Source organism: Capricornis sumatraensis, chromosome 3 (assembly GCF_032405125.1).
Source record: "Capricornis sumatraensis isolate serow.1 chromosome 3, serow.2, whole genome shotgun sequence".
Lineage (NCBI taxonomy): Eukaryota > Metazoa > Chordata > Mammalia > Artiodactyla > Bovidae > Capricornis > Capricornis sumatraensis.
This window is the reverse complement of record NC_091071.1, coordinates 74,818,744-74,835,345: the sequence shown is the minus strand read 5'-3', so window position 1 is coordinate 74,835,345 and position 16,602 is coordinate 74,818,744. Positions and strand designations below refer to the sequence as shown.

Below are 16,602 nucleotides of genomic sequence, written 5' to 3'. Positions count from 1 at the left end.
GTCTGGGATTCTCCAGGTAAGAACACTGCAGTGGGTTGCCATTTCCTTCTCCAACGCATGAAAGTGAAAAGTGAAACTGAAGTTGCTCAGTCGTGCCTGACTCTTAGCGACCCCATGGACTGCAGCCTACCAGGCTCTTCTGTCCATGGGATTTTCCAGGCAGGAGTACTGGAGTGGGGTGCCATTGCCTTCTCTGTTCTATTATCTACCCTAGTGCAAAGTTTAACCTAGCTTCCTCAGCTGTCCATGCATAAAACCCTTCTTTCCAGAATTGCTCTAGGTACTTGCCTTCTGGAAAAGAAAGCTATTTCCTTTTGGGATCCAGTTCTTCATACTAGTTGACCTGAGGTCAAAGGACATTGAACTTACAACTGCTTCCTTATTTTGAGGGTGGTGGCACTCAAACCCCAGATTCACACAAAATTCATTCATTCATGTTGTGTCCCTCTTTGTCCATCTTACGCATGGACCCTAAACTCTCATTGAACATGCTATGGGAACTGATTCCTTCAAGTAGCAATTCCATTCGAGTCCCAGCTTTCCTGAATGTGTGATCGCGGGCATGTGCACAAGAGAAACATCAGAGGTTAGCAAGTGCTAAATAGAGGGTTTAAATACGGTGACCGAGTACAGACTGACATGGTGGCTACTTTAGAGTGTCAGTGGACACAGACAGGGCCTCTGAGCAGGTGATTAATAAACTGATAACTGAGTGAGAGAAAGAGGAAGCCTAGAGAGGGAGGCTTGGAGACAGTGAGTTGGGGATGAGGGAGAGGAGAGCAGGGAGAGAATTCCAGTAGAGGAGGGAGTGGTAAGTCTGTTCAAAAATGAGATGAAGTGAGATTTATACATGTGGAGTGCAACATAATTTCCAGTTGGGGTTGGAAGAGAGAGAGAGAAGGAGGCCAGAAGGGAAGGGGAGGCCACGCACGAGAATTCCTGGCTCCTGTGGGCCTGTGCTTCTGAGGGCCTGACCGCTCCTGTCAGTTTCACCTTTGTCCTTGTTGTCTCTTTCCTCCTGTTGAAGGGTCTTCTCAGTTGCAACTACTACTTGACCCTGTTCAGTTTATAATAATAGAGCTGCTTATAGGTTTTATGTAAGCTCTCTCATTTAATTCTTAACAACCTGAGGAAGGTTATTATCCCGATATGCTTTTTTATGGATGAGCCTATGTAACTCGAGAAAGGTGAGACATCTAGTAAGGAGCAGAGTCGAGCGTTAAACCCAGGGTGGTCTGACTTCAGGTCCACGTTCCTCACCACCGCACTACGCTGCTCCTCGCTCAGGCTTCTCTTTAGTAGTTTCCACATCTGTAAGAACGTTCATTCCACTCAGGTCTTGATCCTCATTACCTAGCCATCTCTGTGATAGAACACTCAGTTTCATCTGCTAGCCAGATGCAGATATGAGAATGTTTCTTACAGACACAGTCTCTCTTAGTTGTGGAAAGCATCTCAATTTAAGAAAGGCTGGTGCGAAATCCAGGTTCTGACAATTTTTCTGTGTGCTTGGGCAAATTTTAGATTGAGCTTCATCTCATTATCTGAAAAATATTATTTCTCTAGAGAGTTTATTGAGAAATAAAAGACATACTTTAAAGAAAGTTCCTAGGATAGTATCTAACAAATGGCAGAATAAGTGGCTGCTTAAGAAACAAAAACAAACTCCTCATTTTATAGATAGGAAAACAGATTTGGAAATGTCTTGCTGGGAGAACAGATGTTCTGCTCTCTCCATCCAATTTCCATGTTTCTAGCATTCCACAATGCAGGCTCACTGGAACTGCTAAGGGTATTCTGTTGTATTATGTCCTTAACAATGTCCATTCAGGTTGAAAGTTTTTTCCCCCTAAATTACAGAGAAAGATAATGTGTCACAGTGCCAGATTTGTAAAAGAGAGATGATGATATCTGTATCATAGGACTGTGAGGACAAAATGTAATAAGAGCGGGAAGTGTTTTAATAGACATGAAATATTTCATAAATGCTCTAATTATGAAACATTTCCATGAAACATCATAACTAAAAATGATTAGAAATCTTAGAATACATAATTGGGATTAAAAGGACTCTGGAAAATTAGAGAAGTGATTTGAAATAAGAATGGAACTCACAAGAGATAAACATGAAGTACTTTAGGAAAAGGAAGAGACTTTTAAAAACTGTTTATTGAAAATGCAGTTAAAATGGAAGACTGTGTTTACTGTATTTTTAAAACCAACTGAAAAAAGATGTAGATACACTAAAAATGATGCTAAGAATTGAGTTTATGAGAATCAGGTTTATGCTGTGCACTGTGCTCAGATGCTCAGTTGTGTGACCCTACTGGACTGTAGTCCACCAGGTTCCTCTGTCCTTAGGCTTGTCTAGGCTAGAATACTGGAGTGGGTTGCCATTCCCTTGTCCAGGGTATCTTCCCGACCCAGAGATCGAGCCTGCATCTCTTGAGTCTCCTGCATTGGCAGGCAGGTTCTTTACCACTAGTGCCAGCTGGGAAAGTTAAGTTCAATTCACTGTAAAGAGTAAATGACTCTCCCAGGTTGGGGGCAGGAATGCTAGGGATAGTGGGGTATGTGGTTGGTTTTTACATGGTGTGCTTCGTGAGTCCCTGCTGGCTGAAAATATTCTCGACCAGGTGCCACAGTGTCTAAAGTTACACCAAAAGATCTTGTCTTTGGGCTAAGGTTAAATATTGTTATAAAGGTCTACCTATTTAATTTCAGGTACTGGTTATTTCTTAAAAGAACCTCACTGGCATTAAAAGCAGGAAGAATCAATTCAACAAAGAAGAGAAGCTCACACTCTTTAAATCAATTCAACAAAGAAGAGAAACTCACACTCTTTATACTTTTCCAAAAGATTCTTCTAAGAAAATCAGTTTCTGTAATACTATGCGTTAACATGGGTAGTTTACCCTGAATTTGCAAAACTCACCATGTTTTTTGAGTTGATAAATTTCACAAAATGTTTATTAAAAATGTTTTCTTTTTTATAAATATTTTCATGGAAACTTACTCAAACCTTTGAAATAACAGAGAATATCATAAAAATGTTTAACAGAGACCAATAGTATTTTAAACATATTTCCTGAAAGAAACAATATCTCTTAGAAAAGATATAGGGTACTTACCTATCTAGATTTTAACAAAATATTCTTTATAGAAATGGGTTATAATCTTTACCACAGAAACACCAAATCTGCACCTAATCAGGAGAGATAATTAAATAAACCAGCTCTCATTCACTTTCTCCATCGGAAGACATCCATTTAACACAGTGTTTCTCTTTATATGCAACAGCAGCCTCTGCTGGAGAAAGTATGCTTTCTAATACAAAGTGTTAGCTTAAACCTATTTTGTACTGGAAGAACTCAGATTCTTTCCATTTCTTGCTTTGAAAAGTTAAAATAATTTTCAAGGTCTTAAAGATGTGCGAGCCTTATCAAGTATATCCTTTCTGATTTTGGGGTAAGTTGGATGTGCTTCAAGAACCTGCAAACACAAACAAAATAAAACAAAAACTTAACTTAAAATTCGTTATCAAGAACTGGGGAGCCACAAAACTTACTAGCAATGGCATTACAGTTGGGATTACATTATAATAATATTGCAAATACAACAACGCTTTTTAAAGGTGACATCTGAGATGTGACATGATACTTATTTCTATTAGCAGTAATTAGGTGAAAATGGTAAAAATGTACCACTACATGTGGAAAATACAACAAATATAATTATTTCCTTAAATAGATCAGTTATACAAAACAATTATGATCAATGATTTAAGATACTTTTTAAAATTTAGCTATTTATGCATGATATTTAACAAATCTTTAGAGATATTTTTACCCAGGAGTACACATCAGATTTACCTGGAATGATTTTGAAACATACAAATTTCCAGGTCTACTGAGATGAAGAGTAGGGTGATAGTCATAAAGAAAGAAAAATCAGAACTCCACAAATTACTCTAATATATAACCTTAACCTTAATGTGAAATGTTGCCTTACATAGAGACTCAGTAATCAATAGCAATCACTGGAGTCAAGTATTCACTATAATGATGCTGACACAGTTATCTGGGATAAGGTACACTACATAATTCTCTGCTAAGGTGTTTTTCTTGGAGCTCCCAACAATATTTAGTACAATGCCTTGTATGAAATATCAATGGGACAACGTATATATAAAGACATTGCAAATTCTGAAACTGCAACTCAAAAATTTGTCATTTAGCAAGGGATCATTTAGTCAGAAATCAGTCGCTCAATCATGTCTGTTGCTTTGCAACCCCATGGACTACAGCCTGCCAGGTTCCTCTGTCCATAGAATTGTCCAAGCAATAAAATTGGAGTGGGTAATCATTCCCTTCTCCAGCGGATCTTCCCAACTCAGGGATCGAACTCCGGTCTCCTGCATTGCAGGCAGAATCTTTACTGTCTGAGCTATCAGGGAAGTCCAGAAATCTATTACAGAAATGTAACTGAATGACTTTTAAATGACAAAAACACCTCTTTAATTTATAAATCTGATTCCTCTAATAACCAGACTTGGACACAAACATCAGAACTTCTATTCAGAACAATGACCTGGAGAATCTATAATACTCTTCAGATATTTTCTGACTTAAGGATTAAATTTGTTTAACACGCTTCTTGTCTAGCCTCCTCCTTTAAATTGGCAAACCTTATTTGAGTCCTAGTTAAAAACATGTTTTTGATTTAAGTAAACTTTATTTTCTAAACTTTGAAAACCGGTAATTTCTTCCAGATGTATCTGACGAGGCACTGAACCAAAATAGTACATCCTCTGTCTCTATTCATGTACAACTTGATATTAAACAAAAGTAGGAAATAGCACATCTGAAAAACTTTAAGAAATATAAATTTAAGTGTTACCTGGTGACATACGTCAATTGCATCCACATATCTTTTTGCTTTTAAGTAATTAAATGCCAGTTTGTATCCTGTAAAGACAAAACCCCCAGCAAGGATACAGTATTATTTATTTATAGAGCACACTGTTAGTAATACCTTTCTGGCTTCCTCCTTTGTTTGTTTATGCTAGTCTTAGAGAACTCTTACTGGAGGGTGATGACTGTACTATGATAGGAACGCTAAGGTAACAGAAGGTGGAGTGATCCAGAAGGAGAACAGGCATCAAAGAAAACGGAGTTGGAACAGGGACCACCGTTGGGCTAGAAGATGGCCGGCCATCCCACAGATAGGGTTTTGCAACTTACAGAAAAGTCCCATTTGTTTCAGATTACAGTAAACACTGATCATAGAGCAGTAATAGCTGATAACACAGCTATCCCTTTACACAGTACTGATGTACTTAACACATCAGGCAAACTGGTTCCTGAGATTTACATTCTGTTAGGAAAGAACGAACGTTATTTAAGTCATTATGGAAGTACGTGAATGATTTCAAAACTGAAATAAAGGCACAGGCCAAGAGCACTGTAACAAGAAATCTGGGGTGGGTGTCAGGTAATGTGTGAAACCTGAAGGAAGAGGCATAATGTAGGCCAAGCGGGTGGGAAGAAAGAATTCTGTCCGGCAAAGAGAACTGCACGGGGAAAGGCCAGTGGTGGAGGGAGACCCAGCAGGCAAAGGGAGCTGGAGGGCAGGGGGGCAGAGGTTGGCGCAGCGGTGGGGGGGGCGGCAGAGGGCGGCACAGCGGGGGAGGGGGGCGGCAGAGAGCGGCGCAGCGGGGGGGTGACTCATCACATGTGATGGCGAAATGGCACACTGCAAGGATTATTTATTTAAAATTTTTAGTTACTATTTTTGGCTGTACTGGGTCTTACTGTGCACGTGCTTTCTCTAGTAATGGCAATGAGAGGGCTTTCTCTAGGTGTTATGAGCAGGAGCTACTCTTTCGTTGCGGTGTGCGGGCTTCTCCCTGCGGTGGTTTCTCTTGTTGTGGAGTACAGGTTCGAGGTGCGCGGGCTCAGAAGTTGTGGCGCATGGCCCCAGAGCATGTGGAATATCCCCAGACCAGGGATTGAACCTATGTGCCCTGCATTGGCAGGCAGATTCTTAAACAGTTGGACCACCACGGAAGTCCAAATACTGACATTTTTGAAGAAAGTTTTAATACATTCTTAAATAACTGTTGTTCTATAATAAGAATGCTAATTTCATCTCCTTAGTTCCTTTAGTAGTAAGCAAACTAAGGAGATGAAAAAGTAGATTCAATAAATAAAATATAACACAATGTAAAATAATATGTAACTAATAATATATTTTGCTTTACCACTTAAAAATATGAAAAGGAAATTTGAATGCTGCTCTTGGACTTTAATCAAAGGACCCTTGAAGAAAATTTTTAGAATTTCAAAACAATGTTTTAAAAGAATTATTGGCTTAATGCAATCATGGTAGTAAGAAGGAAGGAATAGAAATTATCTAAAATTCATAGTATTCAATTCACACACACAAACACAGACACAATTAGAAATGTCCAAGATGGAAACAGTATCAGAGAGGTAAACTTGATATCATTAGAAAGGAATTATAAAACAGAATAATAAATAGTTTGTGACATTTAAAAAGGACAACAAAGATGTCATGCCAAATATGGAAACTAGAGCCAAAAAAACCTGGACATAACTTTTGGTTTCCGGCTTCCTGACTAGGAAGACCTTTGAGACCTTAGGCAAGTCACCGTTAGCTGTCAATTTCAAGTTTCTGCATCCAAAAATGGGGATGATAACCCTGCTATCTCTTAATGTAAATTTAAAGATCAAGTGAAACACTTGTGAAATGCTGTAAAAAAATTTCAGAGTACCACACAAATACTAATGTTTTTTTAACTGTGTAAACACTAAATTAGAAGCACAAAGTTGTCATATTGAAACAAACTTGATAGATCATTTCCTTCAAAAAAAAACTTTAGAGAGGAAATGAAGAGTTACACATGGCAAAGAACTTGTGCACCGCAGAAGAACTTGTGCACCGCAGTTTCATTACACCTGTCAGGCTTCTAAGAATTCAACCCTTTGTGTAATCAGGAAAGAAAAAAAAAATGGGGGGAGAAAGCCTGAGCTCGTGAAAGCAAGAAAACAAAACCACAAACAGTGTGAACAGCCCAGTGACTGTCACATAACCTGGGAACGACTGTGACGAGAGAAACACGACTGTGTCTCCTCGCAGTGGATCTCAGTTCTGGTGTCTTTCACAGTGACAGTGCTCAAGCTTGAATTCTATGAAAAGAACACAACTATGACTTAGGATTTCCTGACAAATGAAAAAAATGCATCATGAACTTGGCCAGAAAGGCTGGGAGTATTGGATGCAATGATAATCTTAAAAAAAGAAACTGTAAGAATTAACTGAGAGCCTCAGAGAAATGTCTTTAAAGAGAGGTCAGAGGAGCTGATAAAGTCACCTATAAAGTTCAAAGAGAATACAATGAAAGAACGAGTGACCTGGAATCTATTTGCTGGTCTTTGAAGGAACAGAATATTTAAATAACTAAACTTCTAATTGCATTCCTTCTGGGGAATAAAGCATCGGAATTACATAAATTTTAAAGATTTTAAGGAATTTTCATATTACAACCTGACTTTATTTGTAACATGAACAAAACCCGAGAAGGAAAAATCCTATCTACAAATTAGTTTCTGTGCTCTGAGCAAATCTAGTAAAGTAACAGACCTGAGAAAAAGTAGGGGAACTCCTGAAATGACAACAGTAAGTTTAAAGATGACCTATCTGACTGTAGATTAAATATGAGTCATTACCCTGACACCAATGCTAAAAAGACAAGATATCATCTTGAGTTGAATTATCAACCACTGAATGCCTCATAAAAAAAAAGCTTCATTATACATACAATTCGTTCTTAAGTCACACTTAACAATTTTTTCATTTCTAGTAAAACAGATCAGGAGGGACATGGACAAATATGGCCTTTTCCAAACTTATTTGGCCATGAAATCTAATCTCTTCATGGTCAACTCTCTTTTTTAAAGAAGTAACTATCAGTATCTCACCCAGTATTCCAAAGCAAGTTTGGGAAATACTATTTGAGAGTTTCCAGGAGACAGCAAGGAGGGTGAAAGACTTGAAAGCAAGTCTTGGGAAGAATGAAGAAGCGCCTGAGAACAGTCTGGAGAGAAACTGAGGAGAGACGTGACGGAGTTTGCAGTTCGAGGACCACTATGTGTAAGTGGGGGAGAACTCTGTGGGTTGCTCCAGAGAACAGACAGGGCAGTGTCAATGAAGCTGATTCCAGCTCAACACAAAGAGAAGCCTGGGGGGAGCTCCCTCACAACGTGGCTGTCACTGGTCACTAAGAATATTCCAGGTGCCGCCCATCTGTTAGGGACCTTGGCAACTAGCCTTCCTCAAACCAACAGTCTACCCCTGGGACAGGATGATGTTTCCAGATGCTCAGGGCAAAAAAAAAAAAAGTTCCATAGTCAACTTATCATGGGAAACATGTTCTCTACGTGATATCCACCACAATGCATATTAGGGCTTAGAGTCTTTGAGAAGTTTTGCAGTAAAGCAACCAGCAGAACTTGATTTAATGCAATGTTTTTTCTCACTTCTTTCACAATGAACACTTTCTCCCACAGTGTTACATTTTTCAATTAGAGGGTGAAGGGAGAAAAAGGGGCAAAATTAGACTAGATGTCCTCTAAGGCAACTGAGGCCGAGTTTGAATCTCAGCAAACTATACCTAATAAATTAGCAGCTAATAATCTATTAGGAATGTAAAATTTATTTCTCAGGAATGACAAAGGATGTTGGCTGTTAATGTATATTTTGTCCTTAACAAGAAAATCAAATTCATTTAAATGAAGGTTTACACATAAAACCCACATTTCCGGTGAAAACCTACTGTTCAAATGTTAAACTCACCTACTGCTGGGTTTGTCTGGTTGCCATGTTTCCATGCCATCTCATAGTTTAAGGCAGCGTCCATATAAGCTTGCTCTTTCTCCATAATGTAGCCCATATATTCATAAGCTTTGCAGCATGACTACAAATAAATACAAGATATATCAATAGATTAAGCTTGATATCACTAAGATTTTATGGAGTGCTTATGACTATAGAGGTCAATCATATTAACTTATTTAAATGGCCCATAAAACTGTGGTTTTCAATCTTGGCTACGCAATCACATCATCTGTGGGACTTAAAAAGATTCTGATGCCAAGCCCCTATCCCAAATCTACAGAATCGGGATTTTTGGGTGAGAGGGAAGGACATGTTTTATACATATACTTTACACTTTTTATTACAAATAATTTTAACAGACATAGAAATGACAGTAGAGTGGACCCCATGAATCCGTTTCTTTAACAAATTAACGCCTAATACTGTCTCACTTATACCCCATATTTGTCCCTCTGTATTGTCAGATAAAAAATCCTGATACTATATCATTGCATTCATAAATATTTTAGTATATCTATTTAAAATAAGGACTTTCTTTAATCATAACCACAAATTATCATACCTAAAATATAACAACTCCTTGACATTACCAAATATATAGTCACTATTCGAATTTCAAATAGCCTTAACATAATTTTTTATTTGCTTGTCAGGATGAGGATCTAAATAAGGCCCACACACTATAACTGATTTGAAATGTCCCTAAGCTTCCTTTTGATCTAGAGGTTTCCTCTCTCTCTCTCCTTGCAATTAAGTGTAGGAAAAATATGAATGTTTATCCTAGAGTTTCTCACAGCCCAGATTTAGTTGAGTGCATCCTTGTGGTAGTTATATAATACATTCCTATGTCATTGATATTTCCTGGAAATTGTATTAGATCTAGAGGTTTGGATCTGATTTTGATTTGAGGGAAAGAGATGAAGCTACTTACTTCATAGATCGCTGCTCTGCCAAGCCACATTGCTCCTCAGGAAAAAGCAAAAATGCACAATGCTGTATACATGTTTTTAGGTATCTTATAATTGCTATTTTTTCCCCAGAATGTTAAGTTAAAAAAATTTGAAAAACAGGAAAGTATATTAAAACTCGTATGTTGTTTGTTATTTTTATGTTATTTTTCTATTTACTGTAATTTTACTTTCCTTTAATTCAAGAAGATACACCAATAATATTTTCATGAAAACTATTAACCATTAAAAAATATAAACATGGGATCAGGGTACATACACATTTACCCTTTTGCTTAAGGCTTCAATAGAGCTCAGCATAGCACTGTAAGATCCTGTTTCACATTTTGATACTTTTTTTTTTAATTAAAAAAATATTGCATTAAATATCATTCATCTTGATTACTGTGATGCACTGAGTGTTTATGTCCCCCTAAATTTATATGCTGAAATCCTAACATCCAATGTGATGGTATTAGGAAGTGAGGCTTTGGGGAGGGTCATTTGGGTGGAGCCCTCCTGAATGGAATTAGTGCCCTTGTAAAAGGGAGCCCAGAGAGCTCTCCTACTCTTTTTTCTGCCCTGTGAAGACACAGTGAGAACTCAGCAGTCGGCAACAGGGAAGTGGGCCATCACCAGAACCCAATCATGCTGGCATCCTGATGGTAGACTCCAGCATCTATTAACAAAACTGTGAGAATAAACTTGTGTTGTTTATAAGCCACCCAGTCTCTGATACTTTGTTACAGCAGGATCACTTAAGATAATTACATTAAGTGTCCCTTTAAAGTTTGGACCCAGAGTGAGTGTTTCAGTTGTTTCACCCCCAGTCTGACTGATAGTGTGTTCTTCATTCAGGAGGCACATAATGTCTTGTGATGTTATACCCATTCATTAATTCATAATGGTTGGAAAACAGTGACATTCTATCATTCTTTCCTCATTTCTTCATTAGCTGGACAACATCTATAATGAGAAACATCTCCTTTTCCATCATTTCATTTCCCAGCAGTATTATTCACACAGAAAAGGCAGGAGAGATACTTCTTTCCCTTTACTTGTCAGCTTTAGAAATAACAGTTTATTAGCATATTTCAGTGGTGACCAATTAGGTTTTTCTTTTTTATATCTTTGTAAACTCATGGATTTAAACATATTTGGTGTGTTATTCAATGCAGTCATTATTGATGCCTGAAGTGTCTTAACTTTGGCTAGTGGGAGTGTCCTCAAGTTGGCTCTGGAGTCCCTGAAATGACTCCAATCATCTCTGATAGCTTCCTTGCCATCTGGTATGACAGGATGGTCTAGTTGCATCTTGTACATTTCCTGCCCCAGATCTGGATGCTCTCCATTTTTAAAGTATATAACTCAAAGTTTCTAAGCTCCAGTTCCTGAATCTCATGCTTCCCATATGAACATGCTTAAATAACCATCATGTTTAACCTCCAAACCAGCCATCATGTTCAACCATGCAATGTACTGCTGTCTGAGTTCTGGCAAATTGAAATTCTATCTGTATCAAAACCTTAATTCCCATGAAATCTCATTTACAGAGGTCAGTTATTTGGCGCTTAAGATTTTTTAAAGTCTATTAATAAGTATTGTGGCCAATTAATAAGTATTAAGGCCAATGTAACTTAAATCACATGTGCAAACCATAAGTTGATAAATGTCTTAATACTTTCAGTTTTTCAAGTCCCTTAAGAGTAACTTAATAGTATTAGGTGATCATGACTTCTCTTTAAAAAACAAATGATCCATTTTGAATTCTAACTGGCTCAAAGAGAATAAAACATAGATTTACTGTGATTAAGATTTTGAAGTAACTGATAAGAATCCATAAAGATAAACACTCTTAAGTTTCTAAGTTGAGCACAATTATTTCTCAGTAAATAGGAACATTCTTAACTTTAAACAAGGTCATAAAAAGACATCCTTTTGGGGGCTATTAAACACCAAAATGCACTGTTAGTAAAGAGCCTTAAATTCTAAAGACTTCAAGATTTTTAATTTTATACCTCATGATAAGGACATTTTATTAAACAAATCAAATTAAATGCTGAAAAGACTTCCCCCCATAAAATATATTATGCAGAGTGTATTCTAATAATGTGAAAACAACATGCAGCTGCAGTAAATTCATCAGGAGTATTTAATAGGAGGGACAGACGTCCGCAATTAATGTTCTTCTGCAATTTTCATTAGTTCTGGGATGAGATGGATAATCACAGGCAAATGCTTGACATTCCAAAACACTTTTGGTAAGTAGGGCAAACCACAGCTGAAACTTGAAACTGCATACATCTTTATTTTATTTTCAAGGGCAAATAGCTTTTTTATTATTAATGTTTATATCCTGATTGTGGTAGAAATAAACATTTAATTTTCCAAAAACACAGAGAAATCCCTAGAAATGGACCAATACTCTCTAAAGCCCATTACAGAATGTTTATACAACCAAGGCTCACAATCACTCTTTCCTCCTCAGTCTCCTCCCCCGTGGGCTTCCCTGGTAGCTCAGCTGGTAAAAAAAATTGCCTGCAACGCAGAAGACTCCGGTTTGATTCCTGAGTCGGGAAGATCCCCTGGAGAAGGGACAAGCTACCCACTCTAGTATTCTTGGGCTTCCCTGGTGACTCAGACGGTAAAGAATCCGCCTATAATGCAGGAGACCTGGGTTTGATCCCTGGGTTGGGAAGATCCCCTGGAGGAGGGCATGGTAACCCACTCCAGTATTCTTGCCTGGAGATCCCCATGGACAAAAGAGCCTGGATGGCTACAGACCACAGGGTCGCAAAGAGTTGAACACAACCAAGCACGGCACCTACCCTGTTATGCCGCAGGCACCGTTTTATCAGTTCCTCGGCCATGTCGTATTTTGCTGACTGAATATAAATATCAGCAAGCAGCAGCCAACTCCTCTCAAAGTCCTCAGCATCAATAGGATTCCAGTTCATTTTCGCAATCCGCTTCAGCTGATTTCGGGCCCGGGGAGTTTGTTTCAAGATCATATGAGCTGTTGCCATTCCCAAAAGTGCTGGAACATGATCCTTCTGTAACAAAACAGACATTCAGACCCCCAGATACAAACATAAAATGTCTCATGTTTCAAAGAGAAACACATGGAAAGTAGCAAGTGCCACATAATATACAGACTGGCCTGTGGATTCTGTCTCTGGCTTCACTTAAATACTGTGATATGGTCATTATTTAGCACATCAACTAACCTCAAGCTATCAGGAAGAACCATCTGGTCAAGGGAATTCAGTAAGAAGGCAAGTGCCATAACCACACAATTCCAGGCAATAAGGACAAGTTGATCTTTAATGGGATTGACTGTTTTGGTTTTGTACAGAAATAGAAAAAAATAAAATTCTACCTCAATGTAGTCCTAATTGTATATTTATTATTCTGGTTCCTTAGTTATTTCACTTGTAAATCAGATAACCAACAGAATGATATACCTGCAAATGATATTCCTTATCTAGACTGACTTCCATTGCTCCTTTCCTATCCCTTTTCATTTTATTCAAAGGCCTTTGCTTCCAATAAAGTGTGACCAGTGAAATGTTATTAAGGCATGCAATGAATTAATCACTTGGAAATTATATGAAATAAACTCATGCCTTAAAAGATGCCTTTAGATTTGGACTCTGCAGATCCTTAATAGTGACTATGAGATGTTATCTTTTTAAAGACAGAGTTCAGAGTTAGAAAATGTCATTCTGTGAAATCAACAAGCTAATAAAAACTGGTATACAATGGAGAGGGGCTTCCCTGGTGGCTCAGTTGGTGAAGAATCTGCCTGCAGTGCAGGAGACCTGGGTTCAATCCCTGGGTTCAGAAGATCACTGGAGAAGGAAATGGCAACCCACTCCAGTGCTCTTGCCTGGAGAATCCCAGCACTAGCCATCTATTCAGAAAATTAACATACCAAAGCAACAATGCATATGTATCTGATAAAGCTAAAGTGCTTCTTAAATTTCAGCAGAGGGATTATGATTTTTTTTGTATGTGTGTCACAAATTTGCCAGTTCTTTTTTTTTCCCTTTAACTTTTTTAAAAATTTCATTATTATTATTGTTTTTTAACACCAGAAACACTTTGTATTGGGTATAGCTGACTAACAATGTTGTGATAGTTTTAGGTGAACAGGGAAGGAACTTAGCCATACATATACATGTATCCATAGCTCAGCTGCTAAAGAATCCACCTGTAAATGCAGGAGATACCAGTTTAATTCCTGGGTCAGGAAGATCTCCTGGAGAAGGGATAGGCTACTCACTCCAGTATTCTTGGGCTTTTTTGGTGGCTCTGATGGTAAAGAATCTGCCTCCAATGCGGGAGACCCGGGTTTGATCCCTGGGTTGGGAAGATCCCTTGGAGGAAGGCATGGCAACCTACTCCAATACTCTGGCCTGGAAAATCCCCATGGACAGAGAAGCCTGGTGGGCTTCAGTCCATGGGGTTGCAAAGAGTCAGACACAACTGAGTGATCAAGTACATTCTTCCCCAAACCCCTTTCCCATCCAGGCTGGCACATAACATTGAGCAGAGTTCCATGTGCTATACAATAGGCTTTTGTTGGTTATCCATTTTAAATATAGCAGAGTGCACATGACCTTCCCAAAGTCCTTAACTATCACTTCCCCCTCCTGCAACCATGAGTTCATTTCTCATCTGTGAGTGTCTGTTTGGTAAGTAAGATCATTTGTATCATTACTGTTTAGATTCCAGATATAACGGATGTCGTATGTTTCTTTTCTGTCTGATTTACTTTACTCAGCACAACACACTCTAGGTCCATCCATGTTGTTGTAAGCGGCCTTATTTCACTCTCTTTAATGGCTGAGTAATATTCCATTGCATGTATGTACCACATCTTCTTTATTTGTTCTTCTCTCGAGGGATATTTAGGTTGTTTCCATGTCCTGGCTATTGTAAACAGTGCTGCAGAGAACACTGGGGTGCATGTATTTTTGGGGGCCATGTTTTTCTCTAGATATATGCTCAGGAATAGGATTGCAGGCTCATACAGTAGCTGTTTTTAGTTTTTTAAGGAACCTCCATACTGTTCTCCACGGTGGGTGTAGCAATTTACATTCCCACCACCAAGGCAGGAGGGTTCCCTTCTCTCCACACGCTCTCCAGCATTTGTGAATTTTTTGATGATAGCCATTCTGACCAGTGTGAGGTGATATCTCATTGTAGTTTTGATTTGCATTTCTCTAATAACTAACAATGTTGAACATATTTTCATGTGCCTATTGGCCAACTGTATATACTCTTTAGAGAAATGTCTATTCAAGTCTTTGGCCCATTTTTTGAGTGGGTTGTTTGCTTGATGCTATTAAGTGTCATAAGCTGTTTATAAATTTTGGAGACTAATCCCTCATCAGTCACATCATTTGCAAATATTTTCTCCCAATCTGTGGGCTGTCATTTCATTTTCTTTATTGTTTCCTTTGTTATGTAAAAGCTTTCGAGTTTAAGTAGGTCCCACTTATTTTTTCTTTTACTTCCATTATTCTGGGGGATGGACTAAAAAAGATATTGCTGTGATTTATGTCAGAGAGTATTCTGCCTATGTTTTCCTCTAATAGATTTAAAATGTCCAGTCCAACATTTAGGTCTTTAATCCATTTTGACTCATTTTTGTGTATGGAGTTAAGGAATAATGTAATTTCATTTTTTTTACATGTGGCTGTCCAGTTTTCCTAGCACCGTTTGTGGAAAAGACTGTCTTTCTGACATTGTGTAGTTTTGCCTCCTTTGTTACAGATTAATTAACTACAGGTGCATAGGCTTATTTCTGTTTTTTTGGAATGCTGTTCCATTGATCTATACTTCTATTTTTGTTGCAGTACCATACTGTTTTGATGACTGTAGCTTTGTATTATAGTCTGAAGTCAGGATGCCTGATTCCTCTAGCTGTTATTATTTCTCAAGATTTCTTTGAATATTTGGGGTCTTTTGTGTCTCCATGCAAAATTTGAGACTTTTTTGTTCTATTTCTGTGAAAAATAGCATTGGTAATTTGATGGGGTTTCCATTGACTCTGTTGATTCCCTTAGGTAGCATAGTCATTTTGACAATATTGATTCTTCCAATCCATGAACATGGTATAACTTTCCATCTGCTTATGTCTTTTTTTATTTATTTCATCAGTATCTTCTAGTTTTTGGAGTACAGGTCTTTTGTCTCCTTCATCATCATCAGTTCAGTCGCTCAGTTGTATCCGACTCTTTGAGACCCCATGTACCGCAGCACAGCAGGCCTCCCTGTCTATCACCAGCTGCTGGACTCTACCCAAACCCATGTCCATTGAGTTGGTGATGCCATCCAACCATCTCATCCTTTGTCTCCTTCAGTTCAGTTCAGTTCAGTCGCTCAGTCGTGTACGACTCTTTGTGACCCCATGAATCGCAGCACGCCAGGCCTCCCTGCACATCACCATCTCCTGGAGTTCACTCAGACTCACATCCATCGAGTTCGTGATGCCATCCAGCCATCTCATCCTCTGTTGTCCTCTTAACCTCCTGCCCCCAATCCCTCCCAGCATCAGAGTCTTTTCCCATGAGTCAACTCTTTGCATGAGGTGGCCAAAGTACTGGAGCTTCAGCTTTAGCGTCATTCCTTCCAAAGAAATCCCAGGGCTGATCTCCTTCAGAATGGACTGGTTGGATCTCCTTGCAGTTCAAGGGACTCTCAAGAGCCTTCTCCAACACCACAGTTC

The 16,602-nt window shown here is 38.5% G+C and overlaps 1 protein-coding gene across 1 annotated transcript in view; it reads right to left on the bottom strand.

Annotated features, from left to right (window-relative positions):
• Window positions 1–3,048: 3,048 nt before the first annotated feature.
• The window catches only part of TTC21B (tetratricopeptide repeat domain 21B), a 94,183-nt gene continuing 80,629 nt past the window's right edge, over window positions 3,049–16,602 (bottom strand). Inside the window, exons 26-29 of the mRNA XM_068968770.1 lie at window positions 12,695–12,919; window positions 8,878–8,998; window positions 4,900–4,967; window positions 3,049–3,492 (exon numbers count right to left, since the gene is read on the bottom strand). Coding sequence (XP_068824871.1) covers window positions 3,415–3,492; window positions 4,900–4,967; window positions 8,878–8,998; window positions 12,695–12,919 — 492 coding nt within the window. The 3' untranslated portion in view covers window positions 3,049–3,414. The remainder of the gene's footprint in view (window positions 3,493–4,899; window positions 4,968–8,877; window positions 8,999–12,694; window positions 12,920–16,602) is intronic.